The sequence below is a fragment of the Corvus moneduloides genome, chromosome 16 (genome assembly GCF_009650955.1).
Source record: "Corvus moneduloides isolate bCorMon1 chromosome 16, bCorMon1.pri, whole genome shotgun sequence".
NCBI classification, from domain to species: domain Eukaryota; kingdom Metazoa; phylum Chordata; class Aves; order Passeriformes; family Corvidae; genus Corvus; species Corvus moneduloides.
This window is the reverse complement of record NC_045491.1, coordinates 8,289,929-8,312,607: the sequence shown is the minus strand read 5'-3', so window position 1 is coordinate 8,312,607 and position 22,679 is coordinate 8,289,929. Positions and strand designations below refer to the sequence as shown.

Below are 22,679 nucleotides of genomic sequence, written 5' to 3'. Positions count from 1 at the left end.
AGTCCCCGCTTGGGGTTGCTTTAGGCTGATATCAAATAATAATAAATGAAGTTCTGCACACGTGGCGGTGCGAGGATAACGGGGCAGCGCCCGTCGGGCTCAGCGGCTGAGGGGAGCGGGAAGGACCCGCCCGGGGACACCCATGCCGGGGGTGCCGGGGGTGTCGGGGGTGAGGTGGCCGCGTTTTGGGGCGATTTTGGGGATCGGGAGCCCTGCGAAGCGAAGCGAAGAGCAGCGCGGCGCCGGGGAAGTTTGTCCCCTGCGCCGCCCCGTCCGTCGCCACGGCAACCGGCGCGCCCGCCATGGCGGCGCCCAGCGTGTTCCTGCTGGCCGTGAGCGGCGAGATCGAGAGCGGGGAGGTGCGTGAGACCCCGGGACACCACGGAAACACCCCGGGAACACCCCGGGGGGATGGGGGGGATCGCCCCCAGCCCGGTCCGCGCGGCCCCGGCAGAGCGGCCTGGCCTCGGTGTCGGTGCTGCGTGCGCCCGTGCGGGATGAGAATCTGCCCCCCCTGAGCCTGCCCGGCCTCACTCCCCAAACTCAACCCAGCCTCGCCCCCTCAACCCTGCACACCCTTAGCCCCCCATAACCCTGCCTGGCTTCATCCCCCTTAACCCATCCCTGTCTCAGCCTCCCCCAAACTCAGCCTGGCCTCACCCCCTTGACCATCCCAGTGTCAGCCCCCCCAAACCCAGCCTGTTCCCAGCCCCTTGACCATCCCAGTGTCAGCCCCCCAAACCCAGCCTGTTCCCAGCCCCTTGACCATCCCAGTGTCAGCCCCCCAAACCCAGCCTGTTCCCAGCCCCTTGACCATCCCAGTGTCAGCCCCCCAAACCCAGCCTGTTCCCAGCCCCTTGACCATCCCAGTGTCAGCCCCCCAAACCCAGCCTGTTCCCAGCCCCCCAAACCCATCCCTCTGGCCTCAATACCCTCTGACCCAGCTCAGCCTCAGCCGCCCCCGCATCCATCCCAGTCCCCCAAACCCATCCCAGTCTCAGCCTCCCTGACCCAACCTGTCTGTCCCAGTCTCACTGGCCCAGGCTGCCCTCAGCACCCTGACTTGGGCAGAGCCTCACCCCCAGAAATTCCCAGTGAATTCCCAGTGACACCTCTCTCTCTCTCTCTCTGTCTCCTGCAGTTCCCAGGATTTGATGACCTCTACTGCAAGTTCTGCTTCGTCTATGGCCAGGACTGGGTCCCCACAGCGGTACAGCCCCTGTGCCCCCCCCGTCAGACCCCCCTGTGCCCCCTGTCCCCACCCTGCCCACCAGAGCCCCGGGCTCAGCCCAGCCCCAGGCTCACCCCACATTCCCTGCAGGGTCTGGAGGAGGGAATCTCCCAGATCACCTCCAAGAGCAGCGTCTCCCCCACCACGCTCGTCTGGAACTTCCCCATCGACATCACCTTCAAGAGCACCAACCCTTTTGGCTGTGAGTGCCGGGGGGGGGTCCAGCCCTGGTGCCAGACCCCCTCTCACCCCCATTTCCTTGCAGGGCCGCAGATTGTGCTGAGTGTCTATGGGCCTGACTTCTTTGGCCACGACGTGGTCAGAGGTTACGGAGCTGTGCACGTGCCCTTCGTGCCGGGGAGGTGAGTGCCAGCCTGACCTGCAGGGCTCAAACACATTCTCGTCCTGTTATTCTGTTGTTTCAGAAACAAAACCAGCTCCCATGCGTCCTCATCATGCCCTGTCAGTTCACTACAGAGATTTTCTAGCAGAGCTCTTTCATCATCAGATAAGTTTTGGTAATGCTCTAAAGCCCAAAGTGGCCTGTGAGGAGCCCAGATACGAAGCTCAGTTTCTCACCTCTCCCCCATCACTGTAAGCACACGATAAGTTCTCACTGCCACCACTGGGAATGGAGGAAGATCCGATGTTCCTGTGCAAACAAACCCTTCCTGTGTGAAGGGAAAGCACCTGGAGATGAGCAGTGCTCTGGTGTGTCAGCAATTCTGTGCCTTTGTAAATAGAAAAATCTTGTTGTTTGTTCGTTCCTGAAGTTCTGGGGGTCTCCTCTTTGTTTCAGGCACAAAAGGACCATTGCTATGTTTGTCCCAGAGTCCACCTCGAGGCTGCAGCAGTTCACAAGGTAATTATTAATGACTTTACTTCATTAAAGCCCCTCTTGCCCGTAGCCACAGAGGCATTTGCAGCTACTGGGTGGCGCAGAGCTGTGACTGCTCTGTGCCATAACCAGGCAGGTTTGTGTTCTGTGGGTAAAATCACATTTTCAGGTGGCTGGGTCTTTTTTAAAAGCTTTCTGCAAATATATTAATCACCTGCTAGCTGCACTGAATTCCTGCCTGAATCTTCTTGGGGCTGTTCTGGAAGGATGGCTACAGCAAGAGAAAACCCATGATAAAACAACTCCCATTCCACATTTTTTGTATGTATTCAAGGTCTCCAAGCCTCTCTGGTTCTCTGGGTGATCAAGTGGAATTTTCCAACAATATCTTTGCCACAGAAAGATTTTTCTAGCGTAGAAAAAACCTGGATTTAACAAAATCTGTATGAAATGAGTTGCATTTTTGTCCTTAAGGCAAAACTTACCTTTGATTGAAGTAGATCAATAAAGTGAGTCAGGCTTCAAAAAGCTCCTGGCAGGCTCATTAACCCCCCCTGATGTGCATATCATGATCTGGATCAATCTAAGCCACCCAATTCATTGTTCTCTCTTTTCTTCTCCAAGCTGGTTCACAGGGAGACGCCCGGAATTCACCGACCCCAAAGTGGTGGCACAGGGAGAAGGACGGGAAGGTGAGTCCTGGCAGCTCCTGGCTGCTTGCCCAGCCACCTTTGGGTGATAAAGAAGTGCTCCACAACTAATCCAAAGCCTCTTTTAACTGGATTCGTCCCCATCCTCTCTGTCCCAGTGACCAGGGTGCGATCCCAAGGCTTTGTGACCATTTCCTTCAACGTGATGACCAAAGATCTGCACAAGCTGGGCTACGACGTTGGCCCCACGGCCCTGCAGAGCCCCTCCCTGGAGCCTGGGGCCCAGGGGCTCCACAGGTTCTGAACTCCCCAGGACGTGCTCAGAGCTCAGCACTTTGGGCCTTCTTAGGGAGAGGAGGAGCTGCTTCAGCTCAGTCATTCCAAAAAAACACCAGCCCGGGAGGATTTGGGGAAATTACCGAGCCTGATCCTCTCAGTAAGGTTGAAGTATTGTGTAAATCAACGTTATCTGATAACATTCAGCGTCTTTAGGGATCAGACTGTCTCAGAGTAAGGCCTGTTACAAAGTATTTTTATAGCTTTTGTACACTTTTTTCTAGAATTAATGATGGGGAAAGTTCAGAGCTGTAGCTGTTTCCCTGTGGTTAAAACTTTGCAAACCCAGTTCTTTTTAGTGACTTCTTGGTTTTTTGGTGGTACAAATGAGGAATTGAAATTATTGCACCTTCCAAAAATGGTCCTGTGAAATGCATCCCCCTCTAAGCTCTTTTAGGCTGAATAAACTCCATTGTATCAATAGATTCATTTGTCTTTCTGCTGCTAAGGGGGTTTATTTGTTTGTGCCAGGATGTTTTAAAGCTCTAAATCATCCAAGCTCTGCCAGACTTAGAGGTCCAAGAGAAAAAGAAGTGTTACAATGCAGTGACTAATTGCTGCATCATTTTCCTATTTAATTTTGGGCATGTAACCTCTTGTGTTTGACTGCAAATCTCAGAATGACCACACCTCTCTAAAAGGGAACTACCAAGACCTCCAAAGCGTAGAAATCCCAGGAAGAACAGCCAGGGATGAACCACAAAACCTCTAGGACACAGCTCAACAAAACACCCAGGCAGAGATTGTTTTTATCATAAGTGGGCTGGAATAAATACAATTTCTGAAAACATAAAGTGGTCACTGGAACGTTGCTGTGAGCAGCAGCACCTTTTATACGACATGTAAATACTTTTCCAAATGTTTTTGGGGATGATTCTTCATCTCCTGCATTCCTCCTGCCTTGTTTTTGTTGACTCCACACTTGCAGTGGAGGTTTTGTGGTAATTTGTAATCTCTGAACTGAGTCATGTTGGAATCCAAATCCAGAAGCATTTCCTGTTGGCTCAGAGGAGACTCGAGGAATTTTGTTTCCTTTTCACAAGTTTGGGAAGCAGTCAGCTGCAGTAGCAGGAGAAATATCTGTGTTTGAAACGCTTCAGAGGCAAACACTGAATCTCCTGCTGCTGCCTAAATACCCAATTCCCCCTTGAGCACAGTTCCTGCCCACATTCCAGCTGGAACAAAGCTGCTCCAGGCATGAGGAACCTGTCAAACTCATGGAAAGTCCAAACCTGGTGCCCCACAGGGAATTTATTCACACCCGGCTCTGCATCCTGGCGCTCCAAACCCCTGAATTCCCCCTGTTCCAAAGGAACTGTTGGATGTTTAACCCCAGTGGGACCAACCAGACCTGACCCAGCTTCCCCCTGACAGCTGAGGCGAAGGAAGGTTAAAAACAATGAAAAGCAAAAATCCTAAACTGCATAGAAGAGGATTTAAGACACCTTGAGATGTTTAAGCTGCTCTCTAAGCAGATCCCACACTGCTGCCTGCATTATTAGGACTTTTTGCCTGTTTTCTCTGGGGCTAGTTGGATTTTGGGGGTTTTTTTTGGCTCCTCAGTGGCTTGAGCACATCTAAGACCTTCACCTACCTTCCTCGAGGGTTGGGTGTATCCTGTGAGTGTTTCCCCCAGGGCATCACCCAGGGGCTGATGTTTGGAATCAGCGTTTCCCAACTCCAGTGCCATTCCTTGGCTCTGAGGGGCAGCTGTTGATATCCCTCAGGAACACATTTCTCCCAGAGATGGCCTTGCTGCTGCCTTTGAAATATTTGCTCCTCAGGCGTGGCCAAGTGTTTGCACCTGGGAGAATCTCTGGATAAACATGGACACAACACCGTGAGCAGGGAACCGTGGCAAGAAAGGGATTTAGGATCCCTAATTGTTCATGGAAGTGAAACCCTGGAAGAACCAGTGCTTTAAGATCAGCCAAATCCCAGTAAAACCCAGCTTTGCTGCAGCAGAGGCTCATGCTGGTTTCCTCCCAGCCACGCTGCCGGCAGCTGGAACACCCTGGTCGTTTCCTGGTTAATCATTCTCCCTTCTCTCCAAACCTGCACTGAAATTCCCAACCCTACAGCAGCAGCACGAGGCTCTTGGCGGGAGCTGCAGCTCTGCCTCGTTCCCCTGAAATCTCTCCCAGATGCTGAAATTGCTCATTATCCCCCTAATTCGAGATGGGCAGGGGAAAAAAATCTTCCTGGACACAGGAGGCACTCCCAGGCCAGCACAAACCAGGCTGGGGGCAAAGGAAGCCTGCGGGATGTCTGGGGACTCTGCAGCTCTCCTGGCCTGGAGAGGCTTTGGATTCACTCCATGGGAGTTTTCCTGCTGTTATCCTCGGAGGGACACAGCCAAGGACAGCTGAACAGCAGCTTGGGGATCAAACCCTCCAGAAAAAGGAAAACCATTCGGACAATCCTTAGGAATTGGTATTTACCGCCTTTCCCACCAAAACTACGAACAGCAGCAGCAGCTCCTGCCCTCTCGTGGCTGTTCGCGGCCTTTGGGAAGACGCTGGAAGTGGTTAATAACAATTAACTCCCAGGCTGAATGAAGGACACCGAACTTTTCCTGTTCCTCCGCGGAAATTGCTCCGTGCTGGCTGCCCTGGCACTGCCCCTTGTCCCCAGAGCAGGGGGCAAACACCTCCCGGAGCTGCTCCACGGGGAGCGGGAGCGAGCCAGGAATCTGAGCATCCACGAGTGCTGGGGAAGCCAGCTCTGCCCCGAGGCTGCCAGGCTGCTTTACACCAGCAGTTCTGCGGCAGCTGGGAATTATCTCCATCTGAAAAGGAGATGGATTCGAGCTGACAGCAGCTTCTCCCCAGCAGCAGTGTCGGGTGGGGAGCAGGAGATCCTGTGAAATGCTCCAAAGGAAAAAAAAATAGGAAAAAATTCAAACACTCAAGCACAGAGCAGCCATGTTTGAAGAAAAACGGGGCTGTAGCTCCAATTCTTCTCTACAATTCTTTGCAGCGTTTCCCCCCATTTGTGTCCCTGGAGATTCGAGGGGGATAAAGGCCCTGGATCCAGTGCTGGACACGGATCTGTGGGGTCACAAGAAGACAGGACAGCGGCAGTGGGAGCAGTGGCAGAGCCAGGCTGGCACCCACAGCCTGGAGCACTCCCCATTCCTGGGGACATCCAGACCTGGAGAACCAGCAGGAACCCCCACTCAGGGCCTCTTCCCTTGGGGCTGGCAGCACCACACGGCCCAGCAGCAGCTGGATGAGCTGGTGGCCTTGGAAAACACACCCAGGACATCGCCAGGGTGTCCCTCGGATCTGAGCCCCCCGTGAGGGCACAGTGAAACCCCCTGCCCCACCACGCAGCCCAAGGCCCAGGCACACCTGAGCCAGTGGCACATCTGGAGCAGCCACCAGCTCCAGTCTGGGATGTGTTCCAGGCCAGTGTTCCAGGCCCCAGCAGGAGCCCAGCAAAGAGCTGGGCAAAGGCCACCCCAACCCCACCCTGTCCCCTCTCAACAGCCACCCTCAGGGTGTAGAGAGGATCCCTGAGGGCTTTTTCCATCAGCTGAGGAGTCTTCTGGGAGGCAAAGCTCTGAGACACTCATGGGTGTTTGCAAACCCAGGAACCACCTCCACACTTGGAGCACAGGAAGCAAAAAAATCCCAAACCTGCAGTTCCCACCCGGCTGCAGAGCTCCCAGTACCCTCCAGTGCAGCCTAGCTGGGGCTGGGGAGCACAGGAGAGCACAAATCCCTTAGGAGCCATCCTTTGGGCATGGAAAGCAGGGCTGAGCCCGCAGGAGGGAGGGAAGAACACAACCTGCTTTCCCAACAGGATCTGAGGGATCCAGCCTCGTCCTTCAGAGGGAAGAGCAGCAGACAGAACTGCTGAAGGCATCTATTTTTGGCTCTCTATTCAGGCCAGGATATTCAAGTACCCAAATTCACCTCAGAGAATATCATCACTCCATTTAGTGCCAGACTTGCTAACGAAGATATTAAAAAAGCAGAAAAAAAACCCCACCACCATCACCCAACACAAACCCAGGCAGCCCACGGAGCTGCTACACCGTGGCAGAACTGGCTCCCTGGAGCCTGGATAATCCATGGATTTCATTCCATGGCCACAAAAAGCCCTTTAGGAAGAACGCAGACCTGATTTTCACAGGTTCCAGGGTAAGGAGGACACAAAGTGCCTGATGATTTCCCATCGCAGGCATTACCAGAGGTGGTTCAGCCACAACGCTGTGGAGAATTCCAGGAGGGTTGGGGGTGGATGGGTGGGACCAGCCCACGCTGGGTCAGCGTCCTGTGGAGGATCCTCGCCTCCATCCCCTCCCTCCAGCCCACCCAGCCCAGCCCCGGGTGTTGATCCCGCAGGAGCCGGGAGAGGGAGTGGATCCACACGGGGGTTATCAGTCAGCTTATCAGCGACGGGAAATCCGATGTCTCTGCTCCAGCAACATTCCCCAGGCTGGGATGGAGCTCTGACCCAGCCTCCAGCAGCCCCAGTGGTTAAACAGGGCAGAACCCCGCATGCCATTCCTGCCTGGGAGGATCTCTAAGCAATCAAGCCGCAAAGCTGGCAGCTCCCGTGTCCCAGCGAGGTTTCCTGTCGGGAAGCAGCAGGCAGGGAGCTGGGAAGGCAAACTCCACCTTTACTCCGGCTTCATCCGCGTGATTTGAGATGTCATTGATTTCCCTTCACCTGAAACGGGAACGCGTTTGCTCAACAAGTGCCAAGAGCAGCTCAGGCAGAGGGATGTGAGCGTGGGCTGAGCGCTCACAGATGATCCTGGAATGCTTTGGACAAGGGCCTGGAGTGACAGGACAAGGGGAATGGCTTCCCACTGCCAGAGGGCAGGGATAGATGGGATATTGGGAAGGAATTCCTCCCTGTGAGAAGCCCTGGCAGTGTCCAAGGCCAGGCTGGATGGGGCTTGGAGCACCCTGGGATAGTGGAAGGGGTCCCTGCCCATGGCAGGGGGTGGAATTTTCTTTAATCTCTCAGGGAGATATTTCCCAAACCCATGAGGGTCCCATGACTCAGTCCAGGTCTGGGACCGCTCTGGGCTCTCCCTGCACAGCCCCAGGATGTGCTGTGACCCCCCAGGGTATCCCCACACTCCCCCATTCCTCATTTACCACCTCACCCTCTGCACAGCACCGGGCTGGGTTACCCTGGCCAGATGCCAATTCCCTATGGATCACCAGGCCCTGCCAATTCACCTCCATCATGGGAATTGGCACCAAGGGGAACCTCCCACTCCTTGAAACCCCAAGGCTTCAACAATTACAGGGTACAATCAATCAACAGCAAAACGGAACTGCCACCACCACATCCCACACTGGCTCTTCACCATTCCTAATCCCGAGCTCCCAAACAAACACCAGTCCTTAGGAAAATCCAGCTCACAAATGGGGAGAAGGTGACCTGGGAATTAACTTGAAAAAGATGGATGTTTTGAACATGAGGGGTTCCTAAATCGGGTTGGTTCCCTGAAATGCAGCTTGCAGGGTGTTGCAGAGGCCTTGCCAAAGCCAGAGCACAAGATGGGCCCAGCTCTTCCCTCACAGTTGCGTGAAAAGCAGCGGAAGGGGCAGAGCTGCACCCTCAGCCCAGCACAGAGAGGCGACACAAACACACTCAGTAAAACTTCAGCAACAGCAGCGGGGCTGAGGGGAAGCCAAAAGATAACTCCTTATCCAGAGTCCTTTTCCTCTGCCAAGGGGTAAATCCTCCTCATCCCACAGGAGAGGAAATGTGGGATGGGGGAGCAGCTCTGGCAAGGTCAGCAGAAACCTCAACCACAGGCAGAGCTCTGCTCACCACGGGCCGGGGCAGCTCAGGCTGCCCTGGCTCATACAGCCACCAGAATCCTCCAGAATCCAGCCCCTTTGGAAGGGATCAGAGTCACCACAACTTCCACTCCGAGCCAGTCCCACATCTTCCATACAGAGAGGGATTTAGCTTCAAACGTGCTATTCCAAGAGGCGGGAGTAGAATCAGAGAATCCCAGACTGGGTTGGTTTGGGAGGGACCTTAAAGCCCATCCAGTTCCAACCCCAACACCTTCCACTGTCCCAGGTTGCTCCAAGCCCCATCCAGCCCGGCCTTGGGCACTTCCAGGGGTCCAGAGGCAGCCACAGCTTCTCCAGGGAAACTGGAGCGTTACTGGAACAGCAGCTGCCCCCAGCACCCCCAGCCAGCTCCGGCTGAAACCAAACTGGAGGCTTTTCTCCCCAGAACCACCTTTCCCACGGTCACATCTCCAGCCCTGCCACAGCTTCAGCATTACTTAGTGATCATTGATTAGTGATCAGCCTGACTGGCAGCAAACTAAACAGGGAACCTGGAGGGGCTCTGGAGAGGCAGCTCTCGATGCTGCCTGCTAATGAAGTGCCCTTCAATTAAAGCAGCCAGAATTAGGAGCTGGAATTGCTTCCCGGCTGGAAGCAGGCGCCCTGCCACGTGATCCGTGGGACAGGGCCAAGGCTGAACTACAAAAGTGGGAAGCGAGGACTCCCCAGGTTCTGTCACAGCTCCCCAACCCTCATTCCACAGCCCCCTTCCCCAGATTCCTGCCTGGACACAAATCCAGAGCCTCCTCCGAGGCAGCACTCCAAGATCCCCTCCACAGGGGCTGTTCCAGGGGCAGCGTGGTTTAAAGAAGGAATTCAGTCACCTGCAACACAACAAGTCTTCATTTTTATTGAGTTAGTAAGGTCCCAACTGACCCCGATTTCAGTGAGCCACAGAAACCCCCCTCTCTCCCAGCCAGAGCAACCTGTCCCGGGAAAAGTGATGGATGCATCCAAGAAATCCCACTGGCAGAGCACAAGCAGCACCCCTCAGTCACGGGGAGATCCCTCTGCCACAAACCTTCCGTCAGCTCACCCCAAACCCACCAGCCTCCTGCAAAACTCCACCGAGCAGGGCTTGGGTGGGAATGGGATCATAAACACCACGCAGAAGCTTGGAAAAAGCAACAGGGCCGCAATAGAAGCAATACAATTTTAATTCTGACCAGTCACCTACAAACCCCTCGTCTTTCCACTGTTCGATGGCATCGTTTAAGTATCACATCTGTGACATCGCTTGGGGGGGGAGGAAAAAAAATGACACAAAGATACAGACATTATGATACAATAGTACAAATGATAAATTATTTATACAGTAAATAATGTCAATAGTCAGCACAAATCCAGAAAAAGCAGCCGGCTCCCGGGATTATGGAAAGTTTGGGAAATATTGGAAGTGTAACACTTGGAAAGGAAGCGAGTGAGATTCTGCTGGGGAAAAAGAAACCTCCTCTTTCTGCATGTCCTGTGCAATATTCAGGCATACAGTACACCTCAGAACCGGGACAGCAAAGGGGCACTCGGGCAACAAGAGCTGTCTTGGCTACGGGACTTCCCAAAAACTGTAAACACCACAACGCACCAGGGCTTCCCTTCCCTGCCCCCTCCACGGAGTTGGGTTTCTCTAGAGTATAAAACTGAATAAATAACTGAGCTTATTTTGGGGGGTGGAATTATGCCAAGGGGATGGCAGGGGGGAATTTTTTTTCTTTTTACAAAATATTTAACACTTTTCTCTTTGGTCAATTTGACCAGTAAGGCTATTTTGGGCTACTAACATTTTAAAAATGAAAAAAGAAAAAAAGCACTTTGAGTATTTGCAAAGTGAGAAGAAGAAGGAGAAGAGGGGGAAATGGAGAAATGGGGCAGACGGGATGCGATGGGACACACAAACATCCTCCAGAAATGTGGGAGGGCCAGGAGGGAGGGACGATTATCCTGGAGAGCAGGAAAATCATCACCAAAAGAGCTGGACCATTCGGAGCATCCCCAGCCAGGACAGTGACCCCCTGAGGACACAGCCCAGCCCATGAACATTTACCAAACCAGCTCTTTCTCCTCCTAAACTCAGCTCCTGCCACAAGCCCTCTGCCAGGCTGGGATCTGGGCTTGGTTAGTCTCAGCCTAAATCTTAACAGCACCAGAATTGGAGGTGTGGCTCCTCAGGGAGGAGGGGGGTTTGTTGTGCCGTAAATGTCTCTTTAATACAAAAGGAATAAAGTTCTTGGGGCAGTGACTTGGTAAAAGCAACAATTTGCCATTCAACAGCTTCATTAAGCCAGGGCTCCCTCCCAGAGCCAGAGCACGGCTTTAGCAATTCACAGTGACAGCTCCAACTGCAGATTATTTCAGCACTTCGAGTATTTCTTACCAACACCATCTTGCCTCTAAAAAGTGACCCAGGACGTGGCCAGGACTTTTGGCTGGACAGAGAATGCCCCATCCCACTGCAGTTCAGGTGACAGACTAAGGGAAAAACATCGAGTGACCTCGATGCCAGTGCTGATAAAATCAAACTGGGAAAATAACCCGGGATAAATCTCGCCACAGATCAGCTGGAAAGCACTTTTCCCCCGATCTGCAAGAATCACACCCTTCCTGCTCTACACTTTTCAATAACCTCAACAACAACAAAAAAGGTCTTTTTCCCTATTCTGAAAGGCAACGTGAACGGGGTTTTGTTTAGTTTTTAAAGACAGGCTGGGTGTGGACAGCAATCCTCTTTCCTCCTATATAAAAACAAGAGCAGATGAAGATGGGGAAATCCTCCTTGCCAATTCCAGAGGATCCAATATCTGCACAGGAACATGCACACACTGAGCATTCCATACACTACCAGAGCTACGCTGACCTACACAGCTCCAGTCTGGGATTGTGCCCTAAATCTGATCGTCCTTCAGCCTCCCCTTCCCACCAGGAGATCGATCCCAGTCCTCCCATGGGATCCAGCCCCTCTCTGGCCCCACAGGGAATTGTTCCACCACAACAAAACTCTGGCAAATTCTGTTTCCTATTTTCCCTCTCTTAATTAGGGAAAGGCCACCAAGTCCATTCCGAGGTGCCCTGCAGGGATATCCCTTTCCATGGATTTTTGGGAGAGCAGAGTTCAGCCCCGTCAAAGTCGGGCTCCAGCAGAACCCCTGAGCGCGGTTTGGTGCCGAGGAGTCCAGACATGAAAATTAAAAAGGGATAATTCATCTCCCAAGGGATGGCTGCACATGGAACCAGTTATCCTACGGAGTGCACCTTCCAACAGGAAAAATCAGTGGATAAAATGAAACAAGTTGTGTTTGTACATCAGGATTTTTAACAGCTCCAGAAGTTTTGCAAGGAAAATAAAACCAAACAGCCTCTCTTGGGATCTTCATCAAGGCTAAAAGTCTGTCCAGTCTGGGGATTGGGAAACGGGAACAAATCAAGGGAAAGGCGACTTTAGTGTTTTTTCTTTTTAATGCAGTCTTAAATCATGTTATGCTCAAATTCAATTCATCTAAAAATAATTAGTCACGAGGATTTGTTTTTGATTTGCATTATGAATACTTCATTTAAAAGTAAATATTTTAGTGTTAATCTTCCCTTTTAAACTCTCTTTACAGAAACAAAGAGCTAAAACCATAAATAAGAGGGCATTAAAACCATAAAAATGACATTTGCCAATATCTTAATTTTTCAGCCAGACTTGATAAATCTATCAAAACCAGACAGTTAAATAAGAACCACATTATAAAAATTAGCAAAAAAAGGACTATTAGGTAACTCTGCAAACTCAAAATATGAAACTGTACTAAACAAAATATGTGCAAAAGTATACAAGAGTAACTGCATATAGCAAGGTTAAGCCTGAATTAGTTTTAAAGCTTGCCCCGGTGAAACTGAATTCAAAGTTGTCCCACTGTATTTCTGGTTTTTTTCCTGTTCTTTTTTTTTTTCCGATTTTTTTTTTCTTTCAACTCACATTGTAAGTCAAATAAAAACAAAATACACATGAAAAAACTTCCAAACGAAGCCGGTACTGGACAAGCACAGAGCAGGACACTCACTCAGCACGAGTGCAGCCACTCACAGAGAGTTCCAGGAGTCCTTAGAGTAGTGTAGGAATTCAACACTGCACACGACAGCACAACTCGAGCATGGTCTTGGGTGTTTTGTCTGGGGTTTTGTGTTATTCTCCTTTCGAGACAAGCTTGCTTTTCTCAGTCACACCTCAGAGATACCAAAGCAGTGCGAGTTTGCAATGTTTAATGCATAAAAACCAAGCCCCCCTGGGCCCTCCGGGTCGGTCTCTTCTAAGAGTAAGGACTATGGGTGAACCAACAGTCTAGAACTGTGTGTAGTTATGTGCAAAACATTCACTAGCACTCGGAATCCCAGGTCTATCTTATGGGCAGAGGAAGTGACAGATGCAGGGGAAGAGTAAATTCAGGAATCCAGCACATGATCTGACATCTACAAAATAGCCAACGGAGTTTTCGAATGGCAGGTTCTCTCCCTAGAAAGTGTATTTGAAATGATTAACAAAGTAACAAAAATGGGCAGAATCTAACTTTGGTGAAAAGTCTGAACATTTCACATGATGCTCAACAAGCCAAAGTAAGGTACCATCTGTAGCAAAGACTAGATTTAGATTAACTGGTAAGTAGAGACAACTCTTCAAAGATCATAACTGTAAACTGCAAATCTACTTCCAAGTCTCTCACACACCGTTCAGTCCACACAGGCCACGTTCGTTTTGCTGGAAAGACTTCAGCCTGGAAACACTAGGAAAAGAAAAGTTCCTTTAATTGGGTCTTTATAGGAGGAAAGGGTTAGTTGTATTTGCAGACTGGGAGGCTGCCGGCGGCATTCCTGTACTGTGCAGAGCTTGGGGCATTGATCCTGCAATGCTCAGCCCCTGGCCCATCCTGATGGACGCCACGGTGCCCATGGCCGGCAGCGGTGCCATCCCCACGGGCACGGGGGCCATGGAAGACAGAGGTATTGGCTCCATGCTCATCGGGGGCACAGCGCTGAAGGAGGGGCTGCTTCCCATCACGGGACTCGCTCTCATCTGGTTCAGGGTCAGTGGCTGAGGCTGGTTCACCTGGAAGGGGTTGATTGGAGTCGGTGCGGTGGCGGCACCTGGGTTGGAGAGAAAGGGACAGAGATGGCGCTGCCATCAACACCGGGGTCTGGAAATGGTCTTTCCTGGCAAAGAACACTCCCTGTGTGCGTCCCCACCCCCAAAACACCCTGCGGAGCATCTGCCACCCAGCAAAGCTGAGCACCAGCACAGCCTGTTCCCCTGCAGCAGCCAATGCCTCCAACACCCCTTCACTGACCAACAGCTCCCACTTCTGATAGCCCTGAGTGGAGACACAGGTTCCAAATCTGCTTACCTGGAACAGCCCTAACCATGACATCCACATCACTGATTTCATTTTTTAAATGCTACTTTGCAAGCTCTGTGCTCCTTTACTGCAGAGGGTTTACATTGGATATCGGGAAGGAATTCCTCCCTGTGAGGATTGTGAGGCCCTGGCACAGGGTGCCCAGAGAAGCTGTGGCTGCCCCTGGATCCCTGGCAGTGTCCAAGGCCAGGCTGGACAGGGCTTGGAGCAGCCTGGGATAGTGGAAGGTGTCCCTGCCCAGGGCAGGGGTGGTTTTTAAGGTCCCTTCCAAACCATTCTGGGACTCTGTGATTTCTACATTTGCTCCAAGCTCTCAGCAGCCACCTCCATTTTCATGTTTCTGGCACCGAGCTTGGACAAGAATTCCCAAAGTAAACAACTTGTTTCCGAATTACAGCGGTGCTCGAAAAAGCAGATCACAAGTTTCCCAGCCTTTGAGGTTCCCTGGACTGCTGCCAGCCCTGCAAATTCCTTTTACCGTACAAGCCCTGGATTATTTGGATGGCCCAGTGACCCCTCAAAAACTTTTTGTAGTACCCGGGAAGGGCAGATACACAGATTTCCTCTCTCTCCCTGCTCACTGCCAAGGCTGCTCAGAATCACTGCCTTTTTCCTACTCAAGGATTTTAATACATTGATCTTTTTTTCCATTGCAAGAGTGAAGAAAATAAATAACTGCAAGATCATTTCCAAGTGTTTCACCCTACGAGCAACACAGGAAAATGTCAGTGCCAATTTCAGCTTTGAAAAAACACATCTGCCACGTGGTTTGGTGTCACCATTTCAGTCTGCTCAAAGCAAGGGCTCACTTCTAACAGGCCCAGCTTACAGGAGAACTGCAACAGCCAATTTTTTTTTTTCCCAAAATACACTGAGAACGTGTTTTCAGACCAAACTGGCTCTTTGTACCAGCCTAAGACACACTAACCAGCAGCTCACTGAATTACCCTGCAGAGTTTGCTCTCTGGGACCTCAGGCTGCAGTCAGAGATCTCCTGTGCCTGCTGCAGCTCCAGGAAAAGGGCAGTTCCAACCTGCTTCCACAGGAACCTACTACCTATAACCTTCCCAAGGTAATCTTACCTGTTTTGACAATAACCAGCTGGAGTTCAGCCATTTTTAACAGTCCCGAACCTTCCAACACAGATCATTTTCAGTGAGGGGAAGGGGAACAGCTGGAATAAAGCTCAGCTGCAGACCAAGAGCAGTCACTGTGCTGGGTGAGCCCAGGATGCCTCTCTGAGACCCTCCTGCTCTTGCTTGTGATCTGCTGGCTGCAGTAAGCAAGAAAACCAAGCCCAAATCACCCTTCTTTAACTCCAACAGCACTGAGCTATGCAGAGTTCTCCTGCAGAAGGGAAAGCTGAACTAGAAATGTGAAGGACTGTGCAGAAACCAACCTGGTGCCAAGAATGGGTTCAGTGAAGTAACAGGTTGTGGTGGCTTAGACACCAGAGAATCCAGGTTCACCAGGGCAGCGTTGGGGCCCAGGAAGGACTCCGGGGTTTTCCGGGCTGCGCTTTGTTTGCCTGATGTCCCACTCGAGTGCTGGGACTCAAAGAGATCAGGACTCGTGGTACCGCTGTGCTGAGATGGCAGAGTGGAACCTGATTCAGCTGCAACAACACAAAGGGACAAACCAAACTTCTGGTTAATCCACAGAGCCAGGCAGAGAGAACCCTGAAGCATGTGAGAGCAGAAATGCTTTATTCTAAGTCTGTGTTAGTCAGGGCTCAGTGTTTCAGGCTGGTTACACCCTCTCAGCATGCAAGCAGGTCAATGTTCTTTAGGAGAGCATGAAGAAGCTACAGTCAGAGTTGCAGTGCTCTACTGATGGAATTCCCACAGCTTTGCTGCTCCAGGTGGGACTCACAGGCTCCAAGGAAAAGATACTCCAAAGCCTTGGCTTGTGCCCTCGCCCTACACCACTGCTGGGCCCTTCCTAGCTGGATTCCACCCAGGGTTTCTGTGTTGGGTTCAAAAAGCCCAGCTGTGCTTCAGGCAGAACCACCCTGAGAGCAGTGGTACCACAGCACTGACAGCTGAGGGTCTGGCAGCTTTGATTTACTGACCACTGACCAGAGAAAAAGTAAATTAGAGTATTCATAAAAGGTATTTTCTCATCTTCCTACTGGAATTTATGCATTTGAGGAATTCAGTCGGCATGGTTCTGGTGGACTCTCTGAGCATAAGCCCTGCTCCAAACATGTTGGACACTGGGAATTAAGGAGTCCAACAAATTTCTGGGTCAATGCAGCAAAAGGTCACACAGTGCAATTCCATGGATTACAGTGCAAAAGGCCCATTCCCCACAAGTTCATGCACAGGCCAAAATATGAACAAGGAGCTTTTACTGCTGCATCATCACTTCCTTCCCTTTGTGAAAGCTGATTTTTTTGTTCAATAAAATTTAAGACTAGAGACATTTGTTGCTGTGACTGTCACCCAACCTGTCCACATGCTAAGAATTTGATTCGTACCTGGCTTTTTGGAAGTTCGAAGTGTGTCAAATTCAGAAAAATCATCTTTAACTGTACCATTCAAATTACTGAAGAGGTCAAAAGATGTACTTCCTGTTCAAAACAACAAGACAGCCCTGTCATTAACACATCTTCGATTGCATCACACAGCTGATCCTCCTGGAGGCAATTCCTAACCCATTCCTGTTACCAAGAAGCCACGACAAGTTCCAGAGCAGCAGCTGGGAGTGCTGCTACTCTGAGCCAGGAGCTGGGAGATGGAAATGTCACAGAACTGTCCTTTCTGACAGCATGGAACAACTAATTCAGAGCAGTTTGCTTTTAGATCAGTGTAGGGCACACCTGAGCATGCTGGGGTTTGGTTGATTGAGTGTCTGCACTAGAGACAAGCAGATCTTGCTGTGGAAGGAGAGAACAGAAATGGATTTACAGCCTCAACTATCAAGTGTTAATCAGCCCTCAAGTAAAACACCACCAGTGATGATTTCACTTCTGCTTCCCAAGAGGAAAGGAGGAGGAATGCCATAGCAAAGGTTGTGGAGATGGTAAAGCCCCATTAGCTGAAGCACCAGCACTCACCCGGAGTTTGCAATCAGTAAAACATCACCATTTCAAAATGTGGACACACTCTTACCTCAGACTGGAGGCATAAAATAACACCTGAACGACCAACAATCACACTCCTGAACAGCTTTAAGGTTTGTGTGGTTTTAATGAGCTGAAATGTTTTCTTAATTTAATTTAATTTTAACCTTCAACGCATTTCAAGCAAAAAGAGCACAAGATGACAAACTCCAAGAGAAGGAGTGAAGATTGAATATAAAACCAATATTTATCAAGAACAAAGAGCCACCACAGTTAAAGGCTCATTTCACACTGCTCCAGCTACTGCCCTTTGCCCAGGGAAAAACTGCTGAGACAACTTTTTGCAGCACTCAGATTCCTTTGTCTGTTGTGTACCAGGATGAATGACGAGCAGAAAATGCATTTTGGATGCTTTTAGCCACGGTGCCAATATGAAAATGCCAGGTATTAACACTCATCAAGGTTGCATTAGTTACAGAGCATGAACAGACAATTACAGCAGCACCTTCTGCATCTTTACCAGGGCTCCGGGAGGGTTTCACACCCTCAGTCTGAAGGAACAAACCTTCATTTGCACCTCTGGAAGTCTCCTCCGAGCTGCTCAACCTGTCAATCTGCATCTGCAGAGACATCCATCTGCAGAGCTATTCATCATAAGGAAAGGTTAAATTAGAGTATCATTCATTGCCAGAAATTAAGTCCTTGTCCAATTAAAGATAAAACCCAAGAGCAGCAGCAGTCCCAAGTGCTCAGCAGGAAGCCACAAATACCAGGAAGAGACACGTAAGGGACAGAGCACGAAGCAGCACCACAAATTCAGAGCTCTAAGTCAGAATAATTACATTTAAATTTCTTTTTCCTGCTGGTTATTACAACTCCCTTTTATTTTGCACACCAGTTCTGCCAATTGTTCAGCTTCTTTGAACCACACAATGCAAGAAAATCATTTGGACTTCTCCTCATTACTGAAATAACATGGATATGGGATGAGACCGTTGCTCACCAGAAGTAGAGAGAGGTTTGTTTGCAGGTGCTGATCCCCAAGGATCCACAGAAGATTTTGCTGCAGTAGAAGATGGCTGAGCAGGAGCCCAAGGGTCCACATTTTTGGACAGAGGCTGAGCTGTGGATCCTGCTGGTGCTGCCCAAGGGTCAACAGAAGCAGCTGGTTTGGCACCTGCAAGAAGAATCAGCAGGAAGAGCAGTGAGTCCAGCTTCCCTTTGGAAAGCTTTCCTTGGAGATTGCCCCCTCTCAGGAGCCTGTACTCCCAATTAATCCTGAGCATAAATGGGAGCAGCAGTTCAGCACCAGGAACACTGGGAACTCCCACCATTTGTGTCACACACTCTGAGCAACAACGAGCACCAGGAGATTCTGAGCAAGGCACAGGAATAAACAATTCCCCTCTCTGAACCTGAATACAAATACCTGCACTTCCAACAAGAAAATAAACTTGCCTTTATTACTGACATTGCCACCACAAGTGACAATCCCTGGCTGGAGGTGACCTAAATCACAGGGTCTATTTATGAACTCAGGGGAAAGTGAGTTTATAAAAAGCCCAAAGGTAAAAGGTACGAGACACACAACATTAACCCTTGGACAAAGGAATCTGTAAGATTCAAAGGAAATGTTTTCCAACTCTTTTAACCATACTGCTATTTTATAAAAATACAATCAGCTTCCCTGAGCCAGCTGTGCCTTTTTATTCCCATTTCTAAGAACTCCTGACACACATCTAAGCTGCCCACTGATACCCCTTTATTTTTTTAACACAAAGCCTGTATGTTCAGGGCTCTCATTTTTACTGGAAGATGCTGACAACTCTTCATTCCTACAAATCCAATCACCAAAGGTTTAATTCCCAAATGAGGATTTTTATAACCCAAGAGCAGGACAGAATCATCCACATGTAACAACTCTTATTTTTAATATCCTGCGGATTTCAAGTTACAACTGAGAATTATTTTAGCTTTTAAAACTCCACTCAACCCCCCAGCACCCCAATATTCCTGTAAACCAAGCACATGCTGCACACAGTGGCACAAATTCCAACTGGAATTTTGGGTTTTGTTTCATCAGCAGGCACGTGGCCGCTAGAGCTCCGGAGCAGGAAATGCCAAAACTCTCCAAGGAAGCCCCACTATTCCCACACCAGTACTTACATTTCCTTTATCTGCCCCCAGTGCTGAGTTAGGAGCAATGCCACACTAATGACAGCATTTCCCATCAACAGCAGCTTCCCAAAATGTCCTTTCTGTCCTAAAGGGAGCACCTGAAATGAGAGCGCTTGGGAAGATCCCTTCCCGGAGCTTCCAGGAGCTCCAGTGAAACACCACAGCGCTGGCAGGATTTGGGAAATGCAGTTTCACGAGTCACTCTTTTATCAGCAAATTCATTGCATCTTCGAGACTCTCCCTAGGAGAATCCAGCAGGCTGGAAGCAGGGCTTGTGCTGTGGTATAAGAAAGCTGGGAAGCACTGAGGAAACACTACAGCTGGAACTGGTACAAGGAAAATCCTGTCAGAGGATGACACATCAGGCAGGAGATGTGAGGAACACGGATTTTGGTTGGTTTTAACCATGCAAAAATAAACTGCACGGCCTTAGGGCCCAAAATTTGGGCTTTTTCTCAGTTCTTATCACCAAAAAAAAACAGGTGTCTTATCACAAAAAAAAAAAAACAAAAACACTTGGAATGATGACCTGGCAGTTGGCCCAGGAGCTTTGTAGGTGCATTTAATGCCATCATGAGCAGGGGAAAAAAACCAAACAAGGCATTTCATTATTAAACTTCCAGTTTTTCCTCAGGAATCTGATGGTGGTGTGTGGAATACAAATAACTTTGAAGCACTTTAGAGTAGAGGTTGTAGAATCACCAGCCTGAAGCAGAACTGACAGAGCAAAGCTGTCAATCTTCATGGAAAAGCTTCCATTTGCACAGAAACTCCCTGCCCTTTAAAAAAGTCAAAAATCCCAACAAAAAAATAGATCCAGCTCCAGTTCCAAGTGTGAAGAACCATCCACTTTCTTATCAAAGGAGTAACTCCTTGGACAGGCTTTGGCTGACCCAGACACCAGCCCAGCAGACAGGCAGCAACACACACAAAAGAAACACACAAAAATTTGGCTTAGTTGCTCTTTAAAATGTGAAACACTGCATCTTTCCATTCAGAAATACTCCGTGGATTTAGCATCAAAATCCTATGGAACAGTGAATATTTAAAACCTGAATTCTTTTGTCTGCTATAAAAATCTATATTTAAAGAATTTAATCCTTTTGGTTCTGACCATACACAAACACATCACAATACTCTAGGAGCAATTAAGGACGTGATAATTCAGATCTATGGCTTTCCTAAGCTCAGCACCCTGCCTAAGTATGAAATTCTGGGAAGAGTCTAAACCCATGGCACTGGACACAACCAGCAGTGAAACACAAGCATCCTCCCTGTGAGAGACAAGTTGGTTTTGCTGTACAAAGACAACAGAAGTGCCACTCTCCTGTTTCTTAGGATTCAAACTGCACACACAAAAACCCAACTGCTTAAAAAGAGTGCAACTTCCATTGGTTTCTGCTTGGGAATGAGTTGAGGGATTTAGTGGAATCACTCAAAATGGACTAACACACAAGCTGGACACTGAGGAACTTTGAAATGCTCAACGTTAAAAAGCAAAACCTTTTAAATCCCATTGCTGCTGGCAGTGTTCTCTTACCAAATGATTGCCACGGGTCAGAGGCAGGGGCTGCAGCTGTGGATCCTCCCCAGGGATCCGTTTGGTTCGCAGCAGCAGCAGCAGCAGCAGCAGGTCCCCAGGGCTCCGTTTTGGGCGGGGCCGGTGCCGAGGAGGGCAGGGCATCCATCAGGTCCAACAAAGTGGTGTGCTGAGGGCAGGAAGAAGCTGAGCTTTACTCAAGAGCATTGGCAGGCTGAAGTACAAACCCGTGAGAGTGAAGAAGCAATTTTTTTTTTTTTTCCTTTTACACACCTGCATTGACTAGTAGTTCCAAATTTAACCCACATGGAAGAAGCTTTAAGCTATACAACACAGCAAACCCAAAAGCATAAAAGAGCTCAGTATTAAGCTAGTTTGTGTTACTGTATTTCAGCTTTTGGCAGCATAACCGGGAATTTCTTAGGCGAAGGCACTACCTCCTTCTTTTTGGGAATTTTAATTGTGTCTCTGCGACTCTCCTCCAGAGCCATCTGTAATCTCAGATCGTCTCCGCGTCTGAGGCGCTCCTCCTGCAAAGGAAATCAACACTGGTGATATAGACCATGAGCCTGCACTGAGCTGCTGCTCCCTCCAGGGCTCCAACCCTGCCACCCTGTGCACCACAGGGGGATGTTTTGGCTGCAATTTCGACATAACACAAATGAGGTAAAGGCGTTTTCCTGTGATTCTTGCCTCAGGAGCACCCTGGCCCTGTGATCACAACAACATCCAGTTCGCTGATTGGAATTTACCCCGGTGTTGTTTTATTCCTCATGAAACATTCTTTCCAAAATTCAGTTAGAAACACCACGGAACTTCACGTGAACAACCCATTTTTAAATTACCGTAATGGTTTTTCAGTATTCAAATCACCACTGAAGGTTGTAGGGAACTAAACTTAAATTTCCCTAGCTTTTGTTCACTTCCCTCCACACTGGTGCAAGATCCACCAAGGGAATCGAGTCTTGCCAACTCCATGTGTAATGTGAAGGTTTAAACATCTGTAACTACAATGTTTATGCCACATTCAACTACTTTAAATATCTTTGCTTGCATCATGTCTCTCTGAAGTTGACTAATCCCCCAGCTGCTATTTCCCTTGTCATTTTTGAAGCTACTTCAAATGCTTACATTCTGATTTATATTTTCATTCCCTTTATTGCCCAATAATGATAAAGTTTACTGGGTGATAGTTTCCCTTTCCAAGCACTCATGCTTAACATACAGCTGTAAACTAAGTTGTCACAGGAAGCCTCTAAAATATTACAGGCACTCAGCATGGCTGACTTGAATTTTCACTCAGAGCTGAGATTCAACTTCGTTGTATATGAAACACAATAATTTTAATCACATTTACTCCAAATTCAGAATGAAGCTCCTAAGAATTAGCACAGTAACATAACCCAGGTGATAGATCAGGAGTCAATTTACTTTAAACCAAGTTTTTTTATATATTCTGGTACTTTGTGTCAGGTCACCCTCCTGTTCCAGACACTCCCACCAAAAGAAACAGACCATTCCAAATTCCACTGGAATCAGAATTCACTGACATTAATGAAGGTTTTCAGGACCAGTCATGTTTTCAGCTCTTCCTAACTGAAAACATCTTCAGTAATGTGAT

General features: G+C 49.3%; 2 protein-coding genes across 6 annotated transcripts in view; one reads left to right on the top strand and one right to left on the bottom strand.

The window, feature by feature from the left end:
• Window positions 1-45: 45 nt before the first annotated feature.
• Window positions 46-3,480, top strand: B9D1 (B9 domain containing 1). The gene is made up of 8 exons (XM_032126358.1): window positions 46-169; window positions 211-359; window positions 1,142-1,210; window positions 1,322-1,433; window positions 1,497-1,593; window positions 2,031-2,093; window positions 2,694-2,761; window positions 2,878-3,480. Exons 1-8 carry the CDS (start codon window positions 46-48, stop codon window positions 3,021-3,023), a joined length of 828 nt encoding a protein of 275 aa, XP_031982249.1. The 3' UTR covers window positions 3,024-3,480.
• A 6,548-nt stretch (window positions 3,481-10,028) lies between these two features.
• Window positions 10,029-22,679, bottom strand: part of EPN2 (epsin 2) — a 54,559-nt gene continuing 41,908 nt past the window's right edge. For 3 of the 5 annotated variants that reach the window (XM_032125515.1, XM_032125514.1, XM_032125516.1), the window contains exons 4-9: window positions 21,496-21,588; window positions 21,059-21,227; window positions 18,344-18,517; window positions 16,756-16,848; window positions 15,676-15,891; window positions 10,029-14,007 (exon numbers count right to left, since the gene is read on the bottom strand). In XM_032125515.1, the coding sequence (XP_031981406.1) occupies window positions 13,679-14,007; window positions 15,676-15,891; window positions 16,756-16,848; window positions 18,344-18,517; window positions 21,059-21,227; window positions 21,496-21,588 (1,074 nt within the window). In that variant the 3' untranslated portion in view covers window positions 10,029-13,678. The remainder of the gene's footprint in view (window positions 14,008-15,675; window positions 15,892-16,755; window positions 16,849-18,343; window positions 18,518-21,058; window positions 21,228-21,495; window positions 21,589-22,679) is intronic. The other 2 variants (XM_032125517.1, XM_032125518.1) reach the window with 2 other exon arrangements.